The following is a 17,914-nucleotide window of genomic DNA, read 5'->3' as shown; positions in this document are numbered from 1 at the left end:
CTTACCTGCCCTTCTGGGAGTCAGGGCAGGAGAGCATCCCTTCCTTCCCACTGTCAGTTGACATAGCAGATGGAGGTTAGTGGCTTCCTGGCCTCTGTGAAGGCCAAGAAGCCTGCCTCAAAGGAGGAGTCCAGCTGAAAGATGACCAAGTGTCAGGGCACCTGGGTTCTCACCTAGGATTTGCCACTAACATTTGGCAACCTTTATCTGTAACCTCAAGTGGTTGGACTACAAGATCCATGAGGTCCAGTAGAGCACTGATAATTTGCTGTTCCATATTGGCCAGAAGAAGCTGGTGAGCCTTATGTAGTTTCGCAGGAGGAAGTTACTATGTTTTCCCGTAAATCTAAATCTGTGGTTGCAAACTGGTGGTCAGATCTGGCATGTAAGTGCGTTTTGTTTATACTCCCTAGTGTTTTGTAAGTTTTTTGTCTTTTATTTTTATTACTAGTTGTCAACACTTGAAACATAGTGCAATTCTCAGTATCACTTCTGGCTTGTCTTGAAAATTCTGTGTCTGGCAACACCTGGCCCTTACTCTTACATCGCAACCTCTTCCACACTGGGCCTGTGCTGTTAGGTTCCTCAGGTCCACATGGCCCACTCTGCTTATTTCCGTCCATTCCTGGCCACTGTAGAAGTTAAAGTTTGCAACCCCTGTTTTAAATTTTCTCCATATTCTCTGGGTCACATGGGACAATGTAGAGTATGTGTAAAAGACACATACTCTAGCCTATTTGAGCTTTCTCTGATGCTTGGACTGGTTCCAGGAGGATGAGTTCCTGGGCATGTGAGCTGTGGGCATGCCTATTTGGCTTGGTCATGAATGAGGACGGTGGGGTAAAAGCTAGAAGCTCATAAGCTTGTCATGTTCTGGAAAGTTCCCCATTGTTACAGCTGCGTTACAAGTGTGCAGAAGGTGTATGAGAGGTTCCATGTGAGCATCTGAGTGCATCAGGAGAGATAAGACCAGAAGAAAAAAATGCTTGTGGGGTTTTCAAGTGCCTTTTCCCCTCCTCTTCTTACCTTTATTGTCTAGGTCCATGCCACAAGCGACGGACAGGTGGCTGCTGCACTCAGCTGGGCTCCCTGTCAGCCCTGAAGCATGCTGTCCTTGGGCTGTACCTGCTGGTCTTCCTGATTCTCGTGGGCATCTTCATCTTAGCAGGTAAGGGCACCCTTTCCTGTTGTGGCCTTTAAGAATGTGAATGGAGGTGTATAGGGAGCAACAGTAGGTGGGAACTGGAGAGCTTAAACCTCTGCTCTCCATTTTCACAGTCATAAGCCCAAACACTGCCCCTGTCACCATGGAAACCACGAAGGAGGAAGCTGGCTGGTCTTTCAGACCAGCATGACTCTTGACAGCATTGCCCATTTCATGTGGGATGAGGAGTTGGCAGGCGATATATGAGTTTGGAGAACCTCTGAGTCCAGGAGCAGAGATTTAGCTACTCTGAGTGGCTTCTGACTTTTCGGGCATCATTGTGTGACTTGTGCATCTAGGGCCTCCCTGGAGCTCTATTCTGTGGTTTGCACAAAGCAGGCTAAGCCCCTTGTCCTGGGCATGATGAAAATAGTCATGAGACATTTTGCTGCTGTGGTAATCAGAGTCATCATCAACCTGCTGTCCTTTTGTGATTACTCGGGGGTGGGACGGGTTTGCCCCAGTTCAGCTGGGCTCTTCTCCCCAGTGTCCATCTGCAAGACAGGCTGGTCATAGGCTGCAGTTAGGAGCACATTTTCTAGATAGGAAGAAGGAGAGCTCATGGACTTAGAAAGGGATCAAGCAGAAGACCACATGTGAGCAACCTAGTTCACTGCTCACAGGTCACTCCACAGGTCACAGGTCACAGGTGATGGAGATGGTGAAGCACAGAGGGGCAGAGGTTGTAGTGGTCTCTCCTGACTCCCACACAGAGGGAGAGGTGCCCAATTCCCACCGTTCTCAATGAAAGTATGTAAGAGTTGACAAAGTAAGACCAAGGGTTCAGTTTATTTCAACCTCACCCATCCTACATGATAGCCTACTTTGTGTCAGGTTCCATGCTAGAAGTGGATATGCAGCTAAATAAGACCCATGGGCTTCCTTCAAGGAGCTCCCAGTTGTTGGACAAGGCAGAGGCACACAGCTAGAGCTCTGTCTCAAGGCGGAATGTGATAGGGCTGATGACAGAGACTGTATGTTGACAACAAGTGCTATGGTAATATAGAGGAGACACACACAGTGGAAGTATGGGTAATGCATGGAGGGGGGTTGGTCAGAGCAAGGCGGCTGGCCAGACCGAGATGACTTAGAGTGCCGAGGGTGGGGCCCATGAGTTAACTCTAGGACAGGGATCGGGAGGCTAAGCACTTGCAGATGACCTTTGCTGGAAATCATGAGGCAGATGCCTAGGACCTCATTGGTATTGTCTCACTTTCTGTCAAGTGAGAATAGTCACCTGGGGCCTATGATGGAATGTTCAATGCTGCCTTCACCTTCAGGGTTCCACACTTGGGGCAAAGGGCATGATTAGGGGTGGTGTCTGTCCTACCACCCCTTGACCTGAGTGGGGGGACAGCCAACAACAATGAGAGAAAGTCATGATTCATCTCAAGGACCCATGGATGATGTCCAGCCAGAGGATGATTTGAACATGTTCTTGGGCTGCTCAGTGGGAGATTGGGATCTGGGTTTTGTGGGCTTGGCAGCCACAACCATAACAAATTTCCAGAATTTTTGGAAACTGTTTCAGCCCAGCAGGAAAGCTAGGCTATGGTATTACAATCTCTCTGCTGAATAGGAACTTTTAGATGACAGAAGAGGGTCTAGAAGAGAGTACCAGACAAATGGGGACCATAGGGCAGGTCTCTCTAGAGCCTGGAAGCCTGGAAGCGTGGAAGGGCATAATTTTGGGAGAAGATAAAGTTCTCTTCTGTGTCTAGCAGGTTGCCATAAAGCAGGCATATTCTGTGTGACCTCAGAGGGTAGAATTAGACAAATGGGTGAATTTTGTAAGGAAATAGATTCTCATTCAAAATAGAGGAGAGGCTCTAGCAAGTAGTGCTGCTTGGGATGCTGCAGAAAGACTTTTCTCCTGACTTTGTCAACTTGGAGGTCGAATGGGATTTATGATGACATCCTGGAAGTTTCAGAAGGGAGGGTGGATCATGGTTTTCCAATCTAACCAAAATATTGCCATGCTTCCTTAGTTTTCTAGACAGAAACCTGGGGAGGATATTGATCATTATGATCACCTTTGAATTTGAAGTTTCTGGATGCCAAATTGCCTGTGTGGAATGACAGTTTGGGGTGTATCAGAACTAATCTGATGAAACAGAGCATCATACTTTATATCTTGGCTCTGGGGCATGACCACTGTCCCCTCCCCAGGTTCTTCTCTGGAAAATCATGCTGGCCTCTGGGAGGGTTTTGGTGAGGGTGGCCAACGAAAAAATGTAGTCACCAACTGCTTCTCCCCTAGGGAGGGTACTTAAGAATGTAATGAACAAGTCTGGGATTCTTCAAGGAGACCCTGCCTGACCTAGGTAGGAAGTTTCTTCAGAGCACCCTGATTAGAGACCTCCAGTTATGTCTCCTTTATGAAAATACCAAGACTATGGAGAGATACATGGTTCAGTGTAAATTAGAGCTTACCTAGCCTTCTGTTAGGAGTTCTGCTGTGGCTGCTTCCCCATGTTGGGCAGAATATGCTCTTCATTGTCCTGCTGAGGTCGCCTTCCACAAGAGGTGCTAAAGACTGAGTTGTGCCCGACCACCAAATTTATATGTTGAAGCCCTAACCTTTAATATGATGGTATTTGGGGGTGGGGCCTTTGGGAGTTTATTAGGTTATGAGGGTGGGACCCTCATGATGAGATTAGTGCCCTTATAAGAGGAGAGAGGAGAGGAGAGAGAGGAGAGAGAGGAAGAGAGAGAAATCTGCCACGTGAGGACACAGAGAGTCTCGCCTGCAAGCCCGGAAAACAGCCCTTACCAACAACCGAATCTACCCACACCTTGATCTTAGATTTCCCAGTCTCCACAACTGTGACAAACAAATGTCTGTTGTTTAAGCCACCCAGGCTATGGTGTTTTGTTATAGAGGCCTGGACTAAGACAGGAGGAGTTCTGTTTGAACCACTCTCAGATTTCAAAATCTCCTTGTCGACCCAAAGCTCATACATCCTACAGTTGGATACCAAAATTATCCACTCTGACCAAGCACCATGTCTGAATGACTGGTAAAAAATGGTTGTGGTACACGTGCTTGCTCCTGCTGTTTTTCAATATTATAAAATTATAATCTAACTACATAAAATATTACTCTTATAAAACTTCTCATGAGTCTTGTCTCAATTCATCTCTTTATCCAAGTATTCAAAATAAAAGTCAAATACTGTACCTTGTGTTCACGCATCATCCCAACATCCCCTGTCCAATCCAGACATCTGGATTTAAATGATTTTAAACCACACTATTTTCTCAGTTGGGCTTTCTACCCAACTATCCATTCCTAACTGGCATCCTCTTGGGAACTTTATTGATACTCCCACAACATTGCCAAGTTCTATGCACACGGTCTTCCAACATCACTCAATGAGGCTGCATCAGTCCATTCTTCCCAGCCCCCAATTCCTTTAAGACTTTCTATCTCTTCAACCCATTTGATTTATTACCTGGGCTGATGGTTCCATATTATGTTTTTGTTCTGTTCCATGTTCAGTTTGGGACAGAATTGACCATCAGGCTTAATTCAATTCATGAATAAGAGGGTTGAGATTGGATGGTTGTGGGTCCTGAGGTCTTCAGTTCAGCACTTCAGGGAAGATGTGATGGAGTGAAAGGGTTAGAGGAGGTTCATTATTACTCATGACTATTCTGGGACATCACTGTAGTGACAAAGAGTGGTCATGGGGAACAACCTCTTCTTCCTCCTTTCTCCTACCATGACACTACTAAGGAATTTGAATTCCTGCTGTGAAAATGTAATAGCAGAAAGGGGAAGTGCAAACATCTGGGGGCTGATTAACCTGGAGTTTTACAGCAACATAGACTGGAATGGGGAGAGTTCCTGGTGAAAAGGGCTCCTCTCACAGCTTAATTTAATTCTTCCTTAACAGCAACAGTCAGATATTGCCATCATCATCCTTAATCACTGCTTCACCTGTACATGAGTGCTTAGTGGGTGCAGAGTAATGGAACAAACCCTGGTATTTCAGTCCATTGGGGCTGTTATAACAAACTGCCACAGTCTGAGCGGCTTAAACAACAAACAGCTGTTTCTCACAGTTCTGGAGGCTGGGAAGTCCAAGATCAAGCTACTGGCAGATTTGGTGTCTGGTGAGGACCCACCTCCTGGTTAATAGACAGCTGTCTTCTCACAGTGTCCTCACATGCAGAAGGGGTGAGGGAGCTCTTTGGGGTCTCTTTTATAATGGCACTAATCCCATTCAGGAGGGTCCTACCCTCACATCCTGATCACCTCCCAAATGCCCCACCTCAAGATACCATCACACTGGGGGTTAGGATTTCAACATATGAATTTGGGAGGACACAAACATTTAGTTCATAGCATGGGAATAAAAAAGAATCATGAGATGTGTTTCCTGCTCTGGGAGAGTTTAAAATAAGAAGCATACAGGGGTGCCTGGGTGGCTCAGTCAGTTAAGCATCTCACTCTTGGTTTCAGCTCAGGTTGTGGTCTCATGGCTTGTGGGTTTGAGCCCTAGCACAGAGCCTGCTTGGGATTCTCTCTCTCTCCCTCTCTCTCTGCCCTTCCCCTGCTTTCTCTGTCTCTGTCTCTGTCTCTGTCTCTCTCTCTCTCAAATAAATAAACTTAAAAAAAATGAAATCAGAAGCACACAAATACATTAGAACAGTACGATGTAGCTGATGCTATGTGCCAAAGGAGAGTCTGCTGATGCAAAGGAGAGTCTGACTCCTGACAGCTGGAGTGGCTGGGAAGGCCTCAGCCTGGGGAAAGCTGAACACTAAGTGTCCCAAATGTCATTTGAACTGAGCACCCCTTTTGTTTATCGTTTATCGCCTCGTTTGAAGCAGGTTTTGGACTCTGCAATCAGAGAACAGTGCGCTCAGAGCCCATAGCCATTTATGTGGCAGATTATTGATCTCATCATGCATCTCAGAATGAAGAGTGTGTTTCCTGTAGACTTTATTGGGACACCCTGTTGAAGCAGCGCCATGAAATTCCACCCTGTGCTTATTGTAGGGGTGCTGCTGAAGACGTTGTTCATCCCATTACACAATGTTGACACACGCAGAAATTATTTTCTGTCTTAGCCTCAGAAGGAGGTGTGCTTGTCTTGAGGAAATAGTTCGTTTTCACCTTCAGGAGACTGTGAATCTGAAAGTAATTAAAATTGCTTTCAAGAGGTAATTAATGCAAACCGAGAGTTAGCTGTCATCCCCTTGCAAGATGTGTGAATTTGAAAGTAATTAAAATGAAAACCTGCAGACAGATCTGTGGTCCACCCACAGCCACTGTATAGACTTTCCAGAAAGCATTTTTCCATTCATCCTGTTCCTACCCCCATTTAGCGTCTCTCACTACTTCTTCCTTTATCTTGTTCTCATCTACTGTTATGTTAGTGTATTTTATGTGTCCTTGTAAACTGCCTTAATCCTTTTTGGAACAAGGAAGGGTATTATGCACAGTTTTGTCTTGTAAAAAAAAAATTCTGCCTACTCTCTTCAATTCTGCAAGTGCACGATGTTTTTAAATATGCACATGACAAGTGAGTGAGTGAACGAATGAATGAATGACAGAGACTAGGAACCTTGGAGGGAATCTTATTTGTGGGGGAAAATGATTATTTCATTTCAGTCAAGTATTTACATGGCACGGTAAATATGGAATCACCACTCAAGGACATGTGACTGGTGGAAGAAGTGTGTAATTAATTACATTATGACACATACATCATAGTCTGTACTGGGTAGGCATTATAGCGTTTAGGGAGAATATTAAGACAGGCAGAGTCATGCAGTACCTTATACTGGTGAACACCATGGGCTCTGAAGCCAGCCTGTGTGGGTTTGAATCCCCTCTTCTCCATTACCAGCTATGAGATGTTGACCAAGTTACTGGATCTTTCTGTACCTGAGTTTTTTCATCAGAAAATGAGGAAAATAAATATGCTTGCTTCATTGGGTTGTTATGAGATTTAAATATGTTAATATATTTAAAGCACTCAGAAAAGTGGCTCCTGGCACAGAGTGAGCACACTGGTAGTACTCTTGTTATGATAGCAGCATTACTACCCCTACTATATTATTATGCCTGTTTTTTCTTGCTTTTCTTTGCAGTCAGTTAAGCTTGATAGTGGGAACTGAGAGTCAGGAATACTTGAGTTTGGTCCCAGCTCATCCATTAACCCTCTGTAATCTTGGGAAAAATCACTGTCTAAACCTTAGTATACTCATTTGTAAAGTGAGCAGGTTGGAGTAGATCAGTGTTTCCCAAACTTTTTGACCATGACCTAGTTCACACATATACCCATAACTGAAATAATCTTAAGCGTGTGGTAGATGCTGATGATTTTCTATTCTACTCATTGTAAAAGAAATATTCACCATCTATATATTTATGTCATGATTCACAAATAGAATGCAAGCTTTAGTGTAAAATCAAAGGGCTAAATGATAATTCTATTACTCTATGTGTCTTTCAAACATTATTTTTTTGAGAGAGAGAGAGAGAGAGAGAGAGTGGGGAGGGGCAGAGAAAGAAAGAGATAAAGGATCCAAAGTAGGCTTCATGCTGACAGCAGACAGCCCTATGCGGGGCTTGAACCCTCGAACCATGAGATAGTGACCTGAGCCAAAGTTGGACATTCAACTGACTGAGCCACCCAGGTGCCCCTCAAACATTCTAAGTGAACAGCTATATTCTCTTCAGGATATGGACTTTGAGGGGAAACTTCTGGGTTCACATCTGGGCTGTGCCACTGAATGGTTCTATAATCTTAGGGCAAAAAATTTAACCTCTCAAATCCTCAGTTTTTTATCAGTCACATGGGATGACAATGGTACCTACCCCATAGAGTTGCTGTAAGGATTAAATTAGTTTATACATGAAAACTCTTCATGCCTGGCACAAAAATAGTATTCAATAAATATCATCATTAGTCATTAGTATTGTTGCTATTTAACAATATTGCTATTATCATTGGTCTTGGAACAATCAGAGGGACTTTGTTGTCAGAATAAGAAAGGGTGAGAATCCTGCTTGTTTAGCCTGAGCACCTAGTGGTTTTGTCTATAAACAGAGAACGTTGTATGCTTGGTGTAGTGGGAGGGTCTGTGCCCATACCCCACACGTTTCTAATAAATCCACAGGGGAGGCCTGGAGACTTTGTCTGAGGGATCCTGGCCTTGCCGTGACAGTGCAGGGCTCAGTAAGCCAAGAAACAGGATAGTGTTTCCAGCACTGTTTCTCCTTAGGGAAGAGAGTGAGCAAGCCAGCACCATGGTCCCGTTCCCACCCGTGGCACTCGGGAGCTTAGCCTTGGAAGGAGTCTCAGAGGACATCTTGTACAACCTCCCTCCCTCCCAGGGCAAGAACCTCCCTCCTGACTTCCCAGACAGATGAGGTATTGCGCTTCTACTGAAGAACAGCCACAAGTGACAGAAACTCTTGCCTAATCTTCCTCAACTATCCCACGCATGCTGTTTCTAGCTCCCCTTGTAGGAACAGCTCGCAACAAGCCTTTCTCCTCATCCTCGTGATTGTTCTTCAGCGAGGTGAAAATAGGCTAAGCAAGATTCATTCTTCCAATAGTGACTTGGTCAGGAGACCTACATGTGTGTGTGTTCACACCTGCTACGTTATATTGAGGTCATCGTTTTACATACCTGCTCCTCTTCTCGTCCAGAACAAAGCTCCTTCATGATAAGGTACTGTGTCTTGTTCATGCCGGTGCCTGGCATGATGCCCTGCACAGAGTAGATGTTCAGCTAAGGTTTGGCATCAACATAATGGCCATCCTCCCCCTCCCATCCCCACCCAATAAGCTCCAGGTTTTCGTGGAAAACAAAATTAGACACAGCACTGTCAGTGTAGTCTGGCCAGGGCAGGGTGTGCTGAGCTGTGACGAACTTTGATCTGGACACTGCCCGTCTGCTGATGTAGCCTAAATTTGCACGAGCCTTCCTTGCGGTGACTCATAGTAATACACGATACCACATCCAAGGGATGGGATACTAAGCAGCCATTAATAATCATGTCTGTTCGCCAACCCCACCCCCAACTCCAGATATCTTTCAAAGGGAATATTGCCTAGTGAGGGCTTCTCTATCCCATGTCAGTACAACTGACTTTGGTTGGTTTTCTTGTTGCCTTAACTTAAATGCAGATCTTGTTAGTAATCCCAATTAAATGTCATCACGCCGGCTTCTGCCAAGTATTGCAGCCTGTTGGATCAGTTTGAATCTGCATTCGGACATCTGTCATTTAGCTTTCCCTTTCGGGCTTGTGTCATCGGTCACATCTGTGCCAGTATCCCAACACAGTCTCCATTCCACAGCCTGCCGCCACGTGTACGGTTACCGGGAGGACATGACCAATGACACCCCAGCCCATGCACAGGCTTTACCATCCTGGGAGGTGGGATCGCCTCAAAGACCTCCCCCCTCCCCCGCCACCAGCCTTTTCCTTAAACCTAGACCCTGCTCACCTGAGACACTACCTTTCCCCCTATGTTCCACCTTGGCTGTGTGAACCTTCCCAAGCTATCAGTTTCCCCAGCAGAAGAGACCCCAGCCTTTCCTTAGTTCCAGGGGAGTGGGCAGGAAAAAGAGGAAGAGAATTTTGACATCCTGGCTTTTCCACAAAAAATTCCATGGCCTAAGATGAAGGACCTTCCATATCTCCCTTACTTAGATGGATGCCTCTGACCACCCCTGAGGTGAGGAAAGTGAGCATGGGAGAAAGCCACCTGCAAATTTGGTATTATGTTCTCTGGGTCTTCAGTCAAACTGTACCATAATTAGGACAGTGCAGAGGACTGATCTCAACTACCTCTTTCTGCAATCCTCCCTCTAGACAAAGGGCCAAATCTGGCCAGTGCCTGCGTTTGCCAATAAAGTTTTATCGGGACACAGCTGTGCTCATTCATTTATGTATTGTCTATGCCTGCTTTCGTGCCACAGTGGCAGTGCTGGGTAGTTTTAACAGAGACAGTATGGCCTAGTGAGCAAAACATAGTTACTCCCTGGCATTTTGCAGAAAACGTTTGCCAACCCCCCTTTAGGCTTATACTGACCACTATCAGCCCTTTAATCTTTCACCTCTGGAGTGTGCTTTATAGTGTTCAAAGAATTTACACATATGTTATGTCATCTATTTCTCCTAACAATCGAAGGAATCCAGAAAAGAGTTCATAGTCCATTGTTGAAGGAACTGAGGCGCAGAGGAGTTGCGCATGCTGGCTCACGGTCCCACAGCTGGAGCGTGGAACCTGGACCATGGACGATAGGTTGGTGTGAAGTCAGTCAGCCCTTCTCTTACCCCAGTCTCCTGCTGGAGGCATTAACCATGGCCCAGTGACAAAGCGCCTGGGCACTGGAATCAACCTGCCAGGGTACAAATCTTGGCTTTGCCACTTCCTGTGTGCCCTTGGGCAAGTTATTCAAGAGTCATCATCTATAAAGCAGAAGTGACACCACTGCCCACTTTGAAGTGTCATGATGAGGTTGAGATAAATTCATCCATAGAAACTATCTACAATAGTCCATGGTATGTAGTAACAATCATCAGTGTTGTTAGGTGATTATAATCGAGTATAACTCCCTCCAACTGTGCCTTACTCCAGCCCTCATTTCACCATGCTATCCAGGAAATAGTAAGAGAAACTTGTCAACTGCTTTGATTTCTGTCCAAGGAACCAGGATTGGGGGAAATTTTAGAAGCACTGTTAACGCAGCACCCAGATTTTGCTAAGAAAATGACATTTCTTAACTAAGCACAAATAGATGGGAATGGGCTTGAGTTAGTCTTTTGCTTCCTCCTGCAGCTCACATATCCCTCTTCATGGCTCAACCGTTGTACCTTCAAAACCTACCTTTCCTTCTGCCTTCTGGTTCTGTCTTCTGCTTGCTTGTGCCAGAGCTATGAAGTAGATGGTGTCACTAACTGATGGCTTTGAGTTTGGGCTGGGATCGAAGCCTAGGAACTGGCAAGCTTTTGTTCCCTGCCCTGTTGAAGAGAAGTTATAAACTCTCAGCATTTCTGTTAGGATCTTGTGGGCATTGTGCATTTTCTGCCCCCCCCCCAAGGGCTTAGAGCCCTCTTGCATCAGATCCAAAACAACAAGCGTGTATGGAGTGCCAACAATGTGCCTAGCAATGAGACTCAGGGAGATATGAAGAGAAATAAAGAGAGGCCCCTGACATAGATAAAGATCGTACCAACTGAAAGAACAGATATGAAAAAACAAAACAAAACAAAAAAAAAACAGCCCTAGAAAACAGAGCGTGGTTCAAAGAACAGATGTTTTGGAACCAGACAAACCCAAACTCTGATATCAGCTTGATCGCTTATGAGTTGTGATCTGGAGAAATTCTTTAACCTTCATTAAAAAACAAAACAAAACAAAACAAAACATTAAAACAGGGATAATAACGATCACTTAGCAGTGTTGTGATGATTCACTGAGGTAACACATAAAATGCCTTGCACAATGCCTGGCTTATGCCAGGGGCTCACCAAATGTTTCCCTATAAATCTCAAAAAAGAGGTACTCACGTATTCTGAGAAGTTCTGATTTAATTCAAGGAAGTAATCTGTTGGTCTCCTATGCTGCTCTGCTCCTACCTGCTTTACCTTTAAATCTTAGAGTAACTAGGAGCTCAGTCCTTGGTCTTCTTCCCTTCGTTAACTGAGCTCTCTTGCCAGTGAGCCTCATCAAATTCCATCATATTTCATATCTGAATTCACCTCTAACTTTTGCCATGAAATCCAGACCAATCTGTTCAACTACCTACTTGTGTCATTCCCGCTTGTTTCTTTAATGAGTGTCTCCAACTAAATATGACAGTAAAAGTGAACAGAACTCTTGATTTTCCCTACCCAAATTTTTCTCCCCTATTTTTCTCCATCTCTGTAAACAACACCATGATCTAGCCAGTTGTATTAGCCCCAAACCAAGGAATCCTTCTAGATTTCTCTCACCTGCTTCCCGTGTTCACCCCCTCAGCCAGCCCTGATGGGCCCCATCATCTCTCACCTGGACCCCTCCAACTGCCTCCCAACTGGGGAGAGTTACCAAATAAAAATACAGGGTGCCCTGATAAATTTGAAATGATGAACTATTTTACAGACCCGGGAAGAAGGATAACAAAGCAGGGAGTTTCTCAAGTCTGTGGGGACATGGTGGGGGGGGATGATGTCTCTGTCTCCCTGTCTCCCTCTGGTTCCCTGTCTCCCTCTGTCCCAGTCTCCCTCTGGTTCCAGGAGAGGCAGATGGCCCACTGCTATGGCCTCCAGGTAGATGATGTGTTTGGCCTCATTAGAATAACGGCCAGCTTCACCCCATGCCCTCCATCTCTGAGAAGTCCTTCAGAGATAGGAAGCCTGACTTCTTGGCCCCAAATGCCCTCCCAGCTGGCAGCCCAGTATAGCCTTATGGCCACCAGGCATCCCAGGACTCCTGCCCCTCTCTGTGCAACTTTGTGAGAGCCCCACATTCTCCGAGATCCTTTTTAGAGCAATCTAAGGGATAAAGAGAACTGGGTGGGGGAATCTGCCCCTTCCTGTAGTCCCTCCCACATTCTCCCCTCCTCAGGAAATCCCAGGAGAAAGGCAGGCCCGGGCTCTACTCCAGCTAAGGGGGCACGGCTGATGTCTCTCAGTGGTCTCTCGCCATACATCTCTGTAACGCTAGCATCAATCAGAGCTCAGCTGTCATTTAGTAGTGCAACGTGGAGCCAGCCTACCTTGTCCCACAGATCCCTATGTCTAAGAGGGGTCGTTGGAGCCCCTCCCCCACTTGGCACCTGCATGAACATGGGGGAGGGCAGTGAAGAAGATGTCCCAAGTGACTCCCAGGAGGCAACGGTGCCCATTCCCAGGATGGGAAGTAGGGGACTCATACAGAGCTGTAGCCACCCTGAGTCACCCTGGGAGGGGTTTCTTCTGCCGAGCGCTTTGTTTCTCTTTCTTGCTGTTGTCAACAACGACAGGGTCTGGCCAGTTTTCCTCTGTGAACCATTTCGGCATATTATCTGCCAGGGTTTTGGAAAGACTGCATCTTTCCGGGAGGAGTCTGAGGGAAGGCGTCTCTTATTTCCCCATTAACACTTGTCCCCTGACCATTAGCTGGGGCCCCAGAGCATGAATAAACAAGCAGATTGCCTCAAGAAAGTCAGTGTCCTTTCAGGGTCTATAAAAGCAGTTTACACCCTTTGGCTCGGAAATCCTACTCTGTTGGCCTAAAGGAAATGATGACAATGAAGGAAAAATGGCACGTGTGTAAAACTCTGAGCAACGGTATTCACCATCACCCCAAACTTGAGAAATCCTAAATGTCCGACCTTAGGGGGTTGGGTAACTCAATTACGACAAAGCACCACAAAGGAATATTACACAGCCATTCTGAATGTGGAGTAGGAAGCCACCTGGGAGAGCCGTTCCTGAACTCAGCTCGGGGAAGAAAGGCTGGGTGATGGGGTGGCTCGGGTGCTCCTGAGTTTAATGTGCGAGCAGATATGCATACAAGAGGGGGAGGGATGAAGGCCATTGTGGCAGAGCGAGCCGCTTATTGGTACACATTCTTCTCTTTCAATTTCCTCTAATGTTGGGGTTTTAATAAAGCCACCCTTTTAAAAAGCCACAGGAATCCCTCTGTAACCCTAGGAACGGGGCACCTCGCATAGTTTCTGCTGTCCCGGAGACACCCTCAGGTGGGGCCCACGGGTCCCTCCTCCCTTACTCCCCACATGTGTGCGTGTGCCGCCCCCACTTGGGTTTGGAGGGCTGCTGACAGAGGCTCCCTCCGAGTCATGGACCAGAGGACACTCCTGCCACAGCTGGTGAAGAGGGTCAAGTGTCCCAAGGGCACACAGGAAGGGAGAGGCCGGAGGACGACTAATGAAACCAGAGCTGGGAAGGATTAGATCTGGCCTCAGCTTTGTAAATGAGACCGAGGCGGGGGTGGGGAAGTGTCCTACTCAGCGTTCCCTGTGCTTCTGTGGCTGATGGGGACTTGCATCAGAGGGTCCAGATGCCCCCAGACTCCTGATCCTCCCGGAGGCCCTGTCTTTCCAGGCACCTTCCTTGGGGGTCCCAGTCGTCACCTGCAACCAGACACATGCTTTCCGGAGCCTCCCTTGGTTCTTGAAGCTCACTGCTTAGCTAAGTGATTATTTCTTCAAAAATTCTTTTTGTTTATTTATTTTTGAGAGAGAGAGAGACAAAGAGAGAGTGAGCAGGGGAGGGGCATAACCAACGGAGCCACCCAGGCTCCCCTGAGGTGATTATTTCTTTTAATAACCTCTACCGTCTTTGAGGGGCAAAGTCATTATTTGGAGGCAACGGGAGTAAAGTCTAAGACTCCAAGTTTCTCTTTAAACTGGTTTCCTTCCTTCCCTCTCTCTCTCTTTCTTTCTTTCTTTCTTTCTTTCTTTCTTTCTTTCTTTCTTTCTTTCTTTCTTCTTTCCCTCCCTTCTTCCTTCCCTCCTTCCTTCCTTCCCTTGCTCCTTCCTTTCTTTTTTTCTTCTTTCTTTCTTTCTTTCTTTCTTTCTTTCTTTCTCTTTTTCTCTCTTTCTGACTTTAGCTCCCTGCCCCAGCTTTATTGAGGTATAACTGACAAATAAAAATTACATATATTTCAGATGCACAATGTGGTGTTTTGTTTACATGTACATTATGAAATGATCACCACAATCAAGCTAATCAGCATCACCATCACCTTGCGTAGTTATGATTTTTATGCGCGTGGTGAGAAAACTTGAAATCTATCCTCTCAGAAAATGTCAATTATCCCACATATTTGTTAACAGTAGTCATCATGCAGTGTATTAGGTCTGCGAAACTTATTCATCTTGTATGACTGCACCTGTGCACCCTTTCTCCAATCTCTCCCCGTGAACCCCACTCCCAGCCCCTGGTAACCATCACTCTGCTCTCTATTTCTAGGAGTTTGAAGTTTCTAGATTCCACATGTAAGTGAGATCACACAGTATGTCTTCCTAAGTCTGACTTGTTTCACTCAGCATCATGTCCTCCAGGTTCATCCATGGTGTTACAAATGGCAGGATCTCCTGTTTTATGACTGAACAACATTCCATTGTATGTATGTACCACATTTTCTTTATCCATTCATCCATCCACAGACATAGGTTAGGTTGTATCCATGTCTCGGCTACTGTAAGTAATGCCGCAGTGAACACGGGGCTGCAGATAACTATCTCTTCACGTTCCTGATTTCATTTCCTCTGGGTATTTGCCCAGAAGTGGGATTGATGGCTCACAAGGTAGTTCTATTCTTTTTTTATTTTTTTATTTTTTGAGGAAACCCCCTAATGGTTCTCCATAATGGCTGCCCCAGTTCTTGTATGCCTATCTTCTGTGCACGAGGGCAACCTGTTTCTCTCTACCTGCTCCCACACATGTGCACCTCCTTCCATGTTAGGAGCACACCTCAGTGCTGTGACCCACGTCTCCTAATGTGTGTCTGCTTTCCCAGCCTCTGCTACCTTGTGTGGATTCTGAGGACTTCAAGTCCCTAAGTCTTTCCACATAGGCAACTGCCTTGTAAAAGCTCCCTGTGAAGTCCCCCTGGGCACCTCAGATTCAGCGTGCCCAAACCCAGACTGACATCCATTTCATGGCTATATTATCTTCTCTTTAACAAAATCTGTGTCATTGGATGCTAAAGTTTCCAACTCTGCATGGGGGCCGGGACACAACAGTTGGTTAACAGAGATGTTCTGTGGCTGGCCGAGTCCAGGAGGGCACAGGATTGCCCTTTTTAGCCCAGGTCTAAAGGCCCGTTGGACCCACACTGTGTGCAAAGAGGAAAGGGCTCCTGTAGCATGTCACCCACACCCCTTCACTCTGGACTTTGGGGCCCTCTTCTGACCCTTGTGGGAGCCTCCCTGTTGCTTTGACTCCATGGGCCCCTCCCCCTAGGTCTCTTACATCTCTCCTCTTGGCACCCCACTCCACCATCCCTCCCCATCCCATCCTACTGCTCCCTCATAGCCGTTGGTCCTGCTTCCCACCTTCAGGCCATCTAGTTTCCCTCTGGATTAGCCTGCAGAAAGAGGGAACAAGATCGTATTAGTTTCCTCGAGCTATTATGACAAAACATCACAAACCAGGCAGCTTAAACAGCAGAAACTTATCTTCTCACAGTCAGGAGGCTGGAAGTCCAAGATCAAGATGGCAGCATGTTTCTTTTCCCCGGAGCCCTCTCTCCTTGGCTTACAGACAGCTACCTTCTTACTGTGTCCTCACACGATCTTTTCTCTGTGCATGCATCCCTAATGTCTCTCTCTCTCTCCTTATAAGGCCAGAGTCCTATTGGATTAGGACCCCACCTTTATGACCTCATTTAACCTTAATTTCTTCCCCAAAGGCCCTATCCACAAATACAGTCACAGTGGGAATTAGGGCTTCAACATATAAATTGAAGGGTGGGGTGTGAATACACAATTCAGTCCATAACAAGGGTGAAGAAAAACATCCCTCACTAGTTCTACTTCAGGGTCAGATATCCATGTGCATCAGAGCTTATTCTGCAAAAGTGGGCACCAGCCTGAGGGCTCAGGGGCCAAGGTAAGCAGGGCTTTGCTGGGTCTGCAACCCATGCCCTTAGGTGGTGGCAGCAAAGGCAGAAAGAGAGTCACTGTTCACCACCTTTCCAAGGACTTGGTCCATACAGATGAGTATCTCTAGCTAGACCCTCATATTCAAACTTGGGTTGATCAGAAAATGACTCTCCACACATATCAGTTTCCTGGAGCTATCATAATGAAGCACCGCAAACTGGGTGCCTTAGAACAAAGGATATGTATTTTCTCACAGTTCTGGACAGAAGTCCACCATCAAGGTGTGGGCAGCTGTATTTCCTCTGGACACTCATTGGAAGGAGAATACTTCCTTATGTCTTCTAGCTTTTGGTAGTTGCCAGCAATCTTTATTTTCTTAGCCTATAGATGGCAACTATATTATCTGTGCCTCTGGCCTCACATGGCTTTCTCCCTGTGTGTCTGTGTCTCTACATCCAAATTCCCCTCTTCTTCTTATACAGACACCAATCATACTGGATTGAGGGCCTACCCTCATCCAGTATGACCTTAACTGCATTCTATCTGCAGAGACCCTCTTTCCAAAGGCCACACCCACAGGTTATGGGTGGACATGAATTTGGGGGCAGGGGAAAGCAGCAGGGGCGTCAGGAGATGGAAGACAGGGGGGAGGGGTGAACTTAGGCCATGGCCTTCACTGGGGTTTCTTCAGGTAAGGAAAGATGAAAAGTTTAGGCCTGGCTAGTTTGAAGAGCTTTGGTGGGCTTTGGGCTACCTGGGTGGTCTCCAGTTGCCTGGTCCTGCACGCAGATGCATAGGACAGAGGAAAATTGCCTCCTGCGGTGTACCAGCCAGAGAGAAGTGTGGCTCTGCACTGGTTGGTTTGCTTCTCAAAAGCATGCTCTCTGTGGGGTCCTTTGCTCTCTCCAAGAATTGGCTAGCCCAGGGACAGGCAGTCTCTTCCCTGGCCAGGAAGGTTTTTTAAGATGTCAAAACATCAAAATATACAAGAAAATTAAAAATGTGTCCAATACACTCTCTCCCATGGGAAAGAGGAAGGATCTGGCTCCCTTGGTCCCCAGCTCCTATATACTAACACAGTCTTCTGGGTGTCCTGTCAGGGTTTGCTCACATTCTAGATTGGACTCCATCTTCTACCTT

The 17,914-nt window shown here is 46.3% G+C and overlaps 1 protein-coding gene across 2 annotated transcripts in view; it reads left to right on the top strand.

The window, feature by feature from the left end:
- SCARA5 (scavenger receptor class A member 5) overlaps window positions 1-17,914 on the top strand; it is a 126,194-nt gene that overhangs the window by 29,017 nt on the left and 79,263 nt on the right. For both annotated transcript variants that reach the window (XM_015544229.2, XM_015544228.2), the window contains exon 3: window positions 1,040-1,168. In XM_015544229.2, coding sequence (XP_015399715.2) covers window positions 1,040-1,168 — 129 coding nt within the window. The remainder of the gene's footprint in view (window positions 1-1,039; window positions 1,169-17,914) is intronic.

Source organism: Panthera tigris, chromosome B1 (genome assembly GCF_018350195.1).
Source record: "Panthera tigris isolate Pti1 chromosome B1, P.tigris_Pti1_mat1.1, whole genome shotgun sequence".
NCBI classification, from domain to species: domain Eukaryota; kingdom Metazoa; phylum Chordata; class Mammalia; order Carnivora; family Felidae; genus Panthera; species Panthera tigris.
The sequence above is the reverse complement of the archived record's forward strand: the minus strand, read 5'-3'. Positions and strand labels throughout refer to the sequence as shown.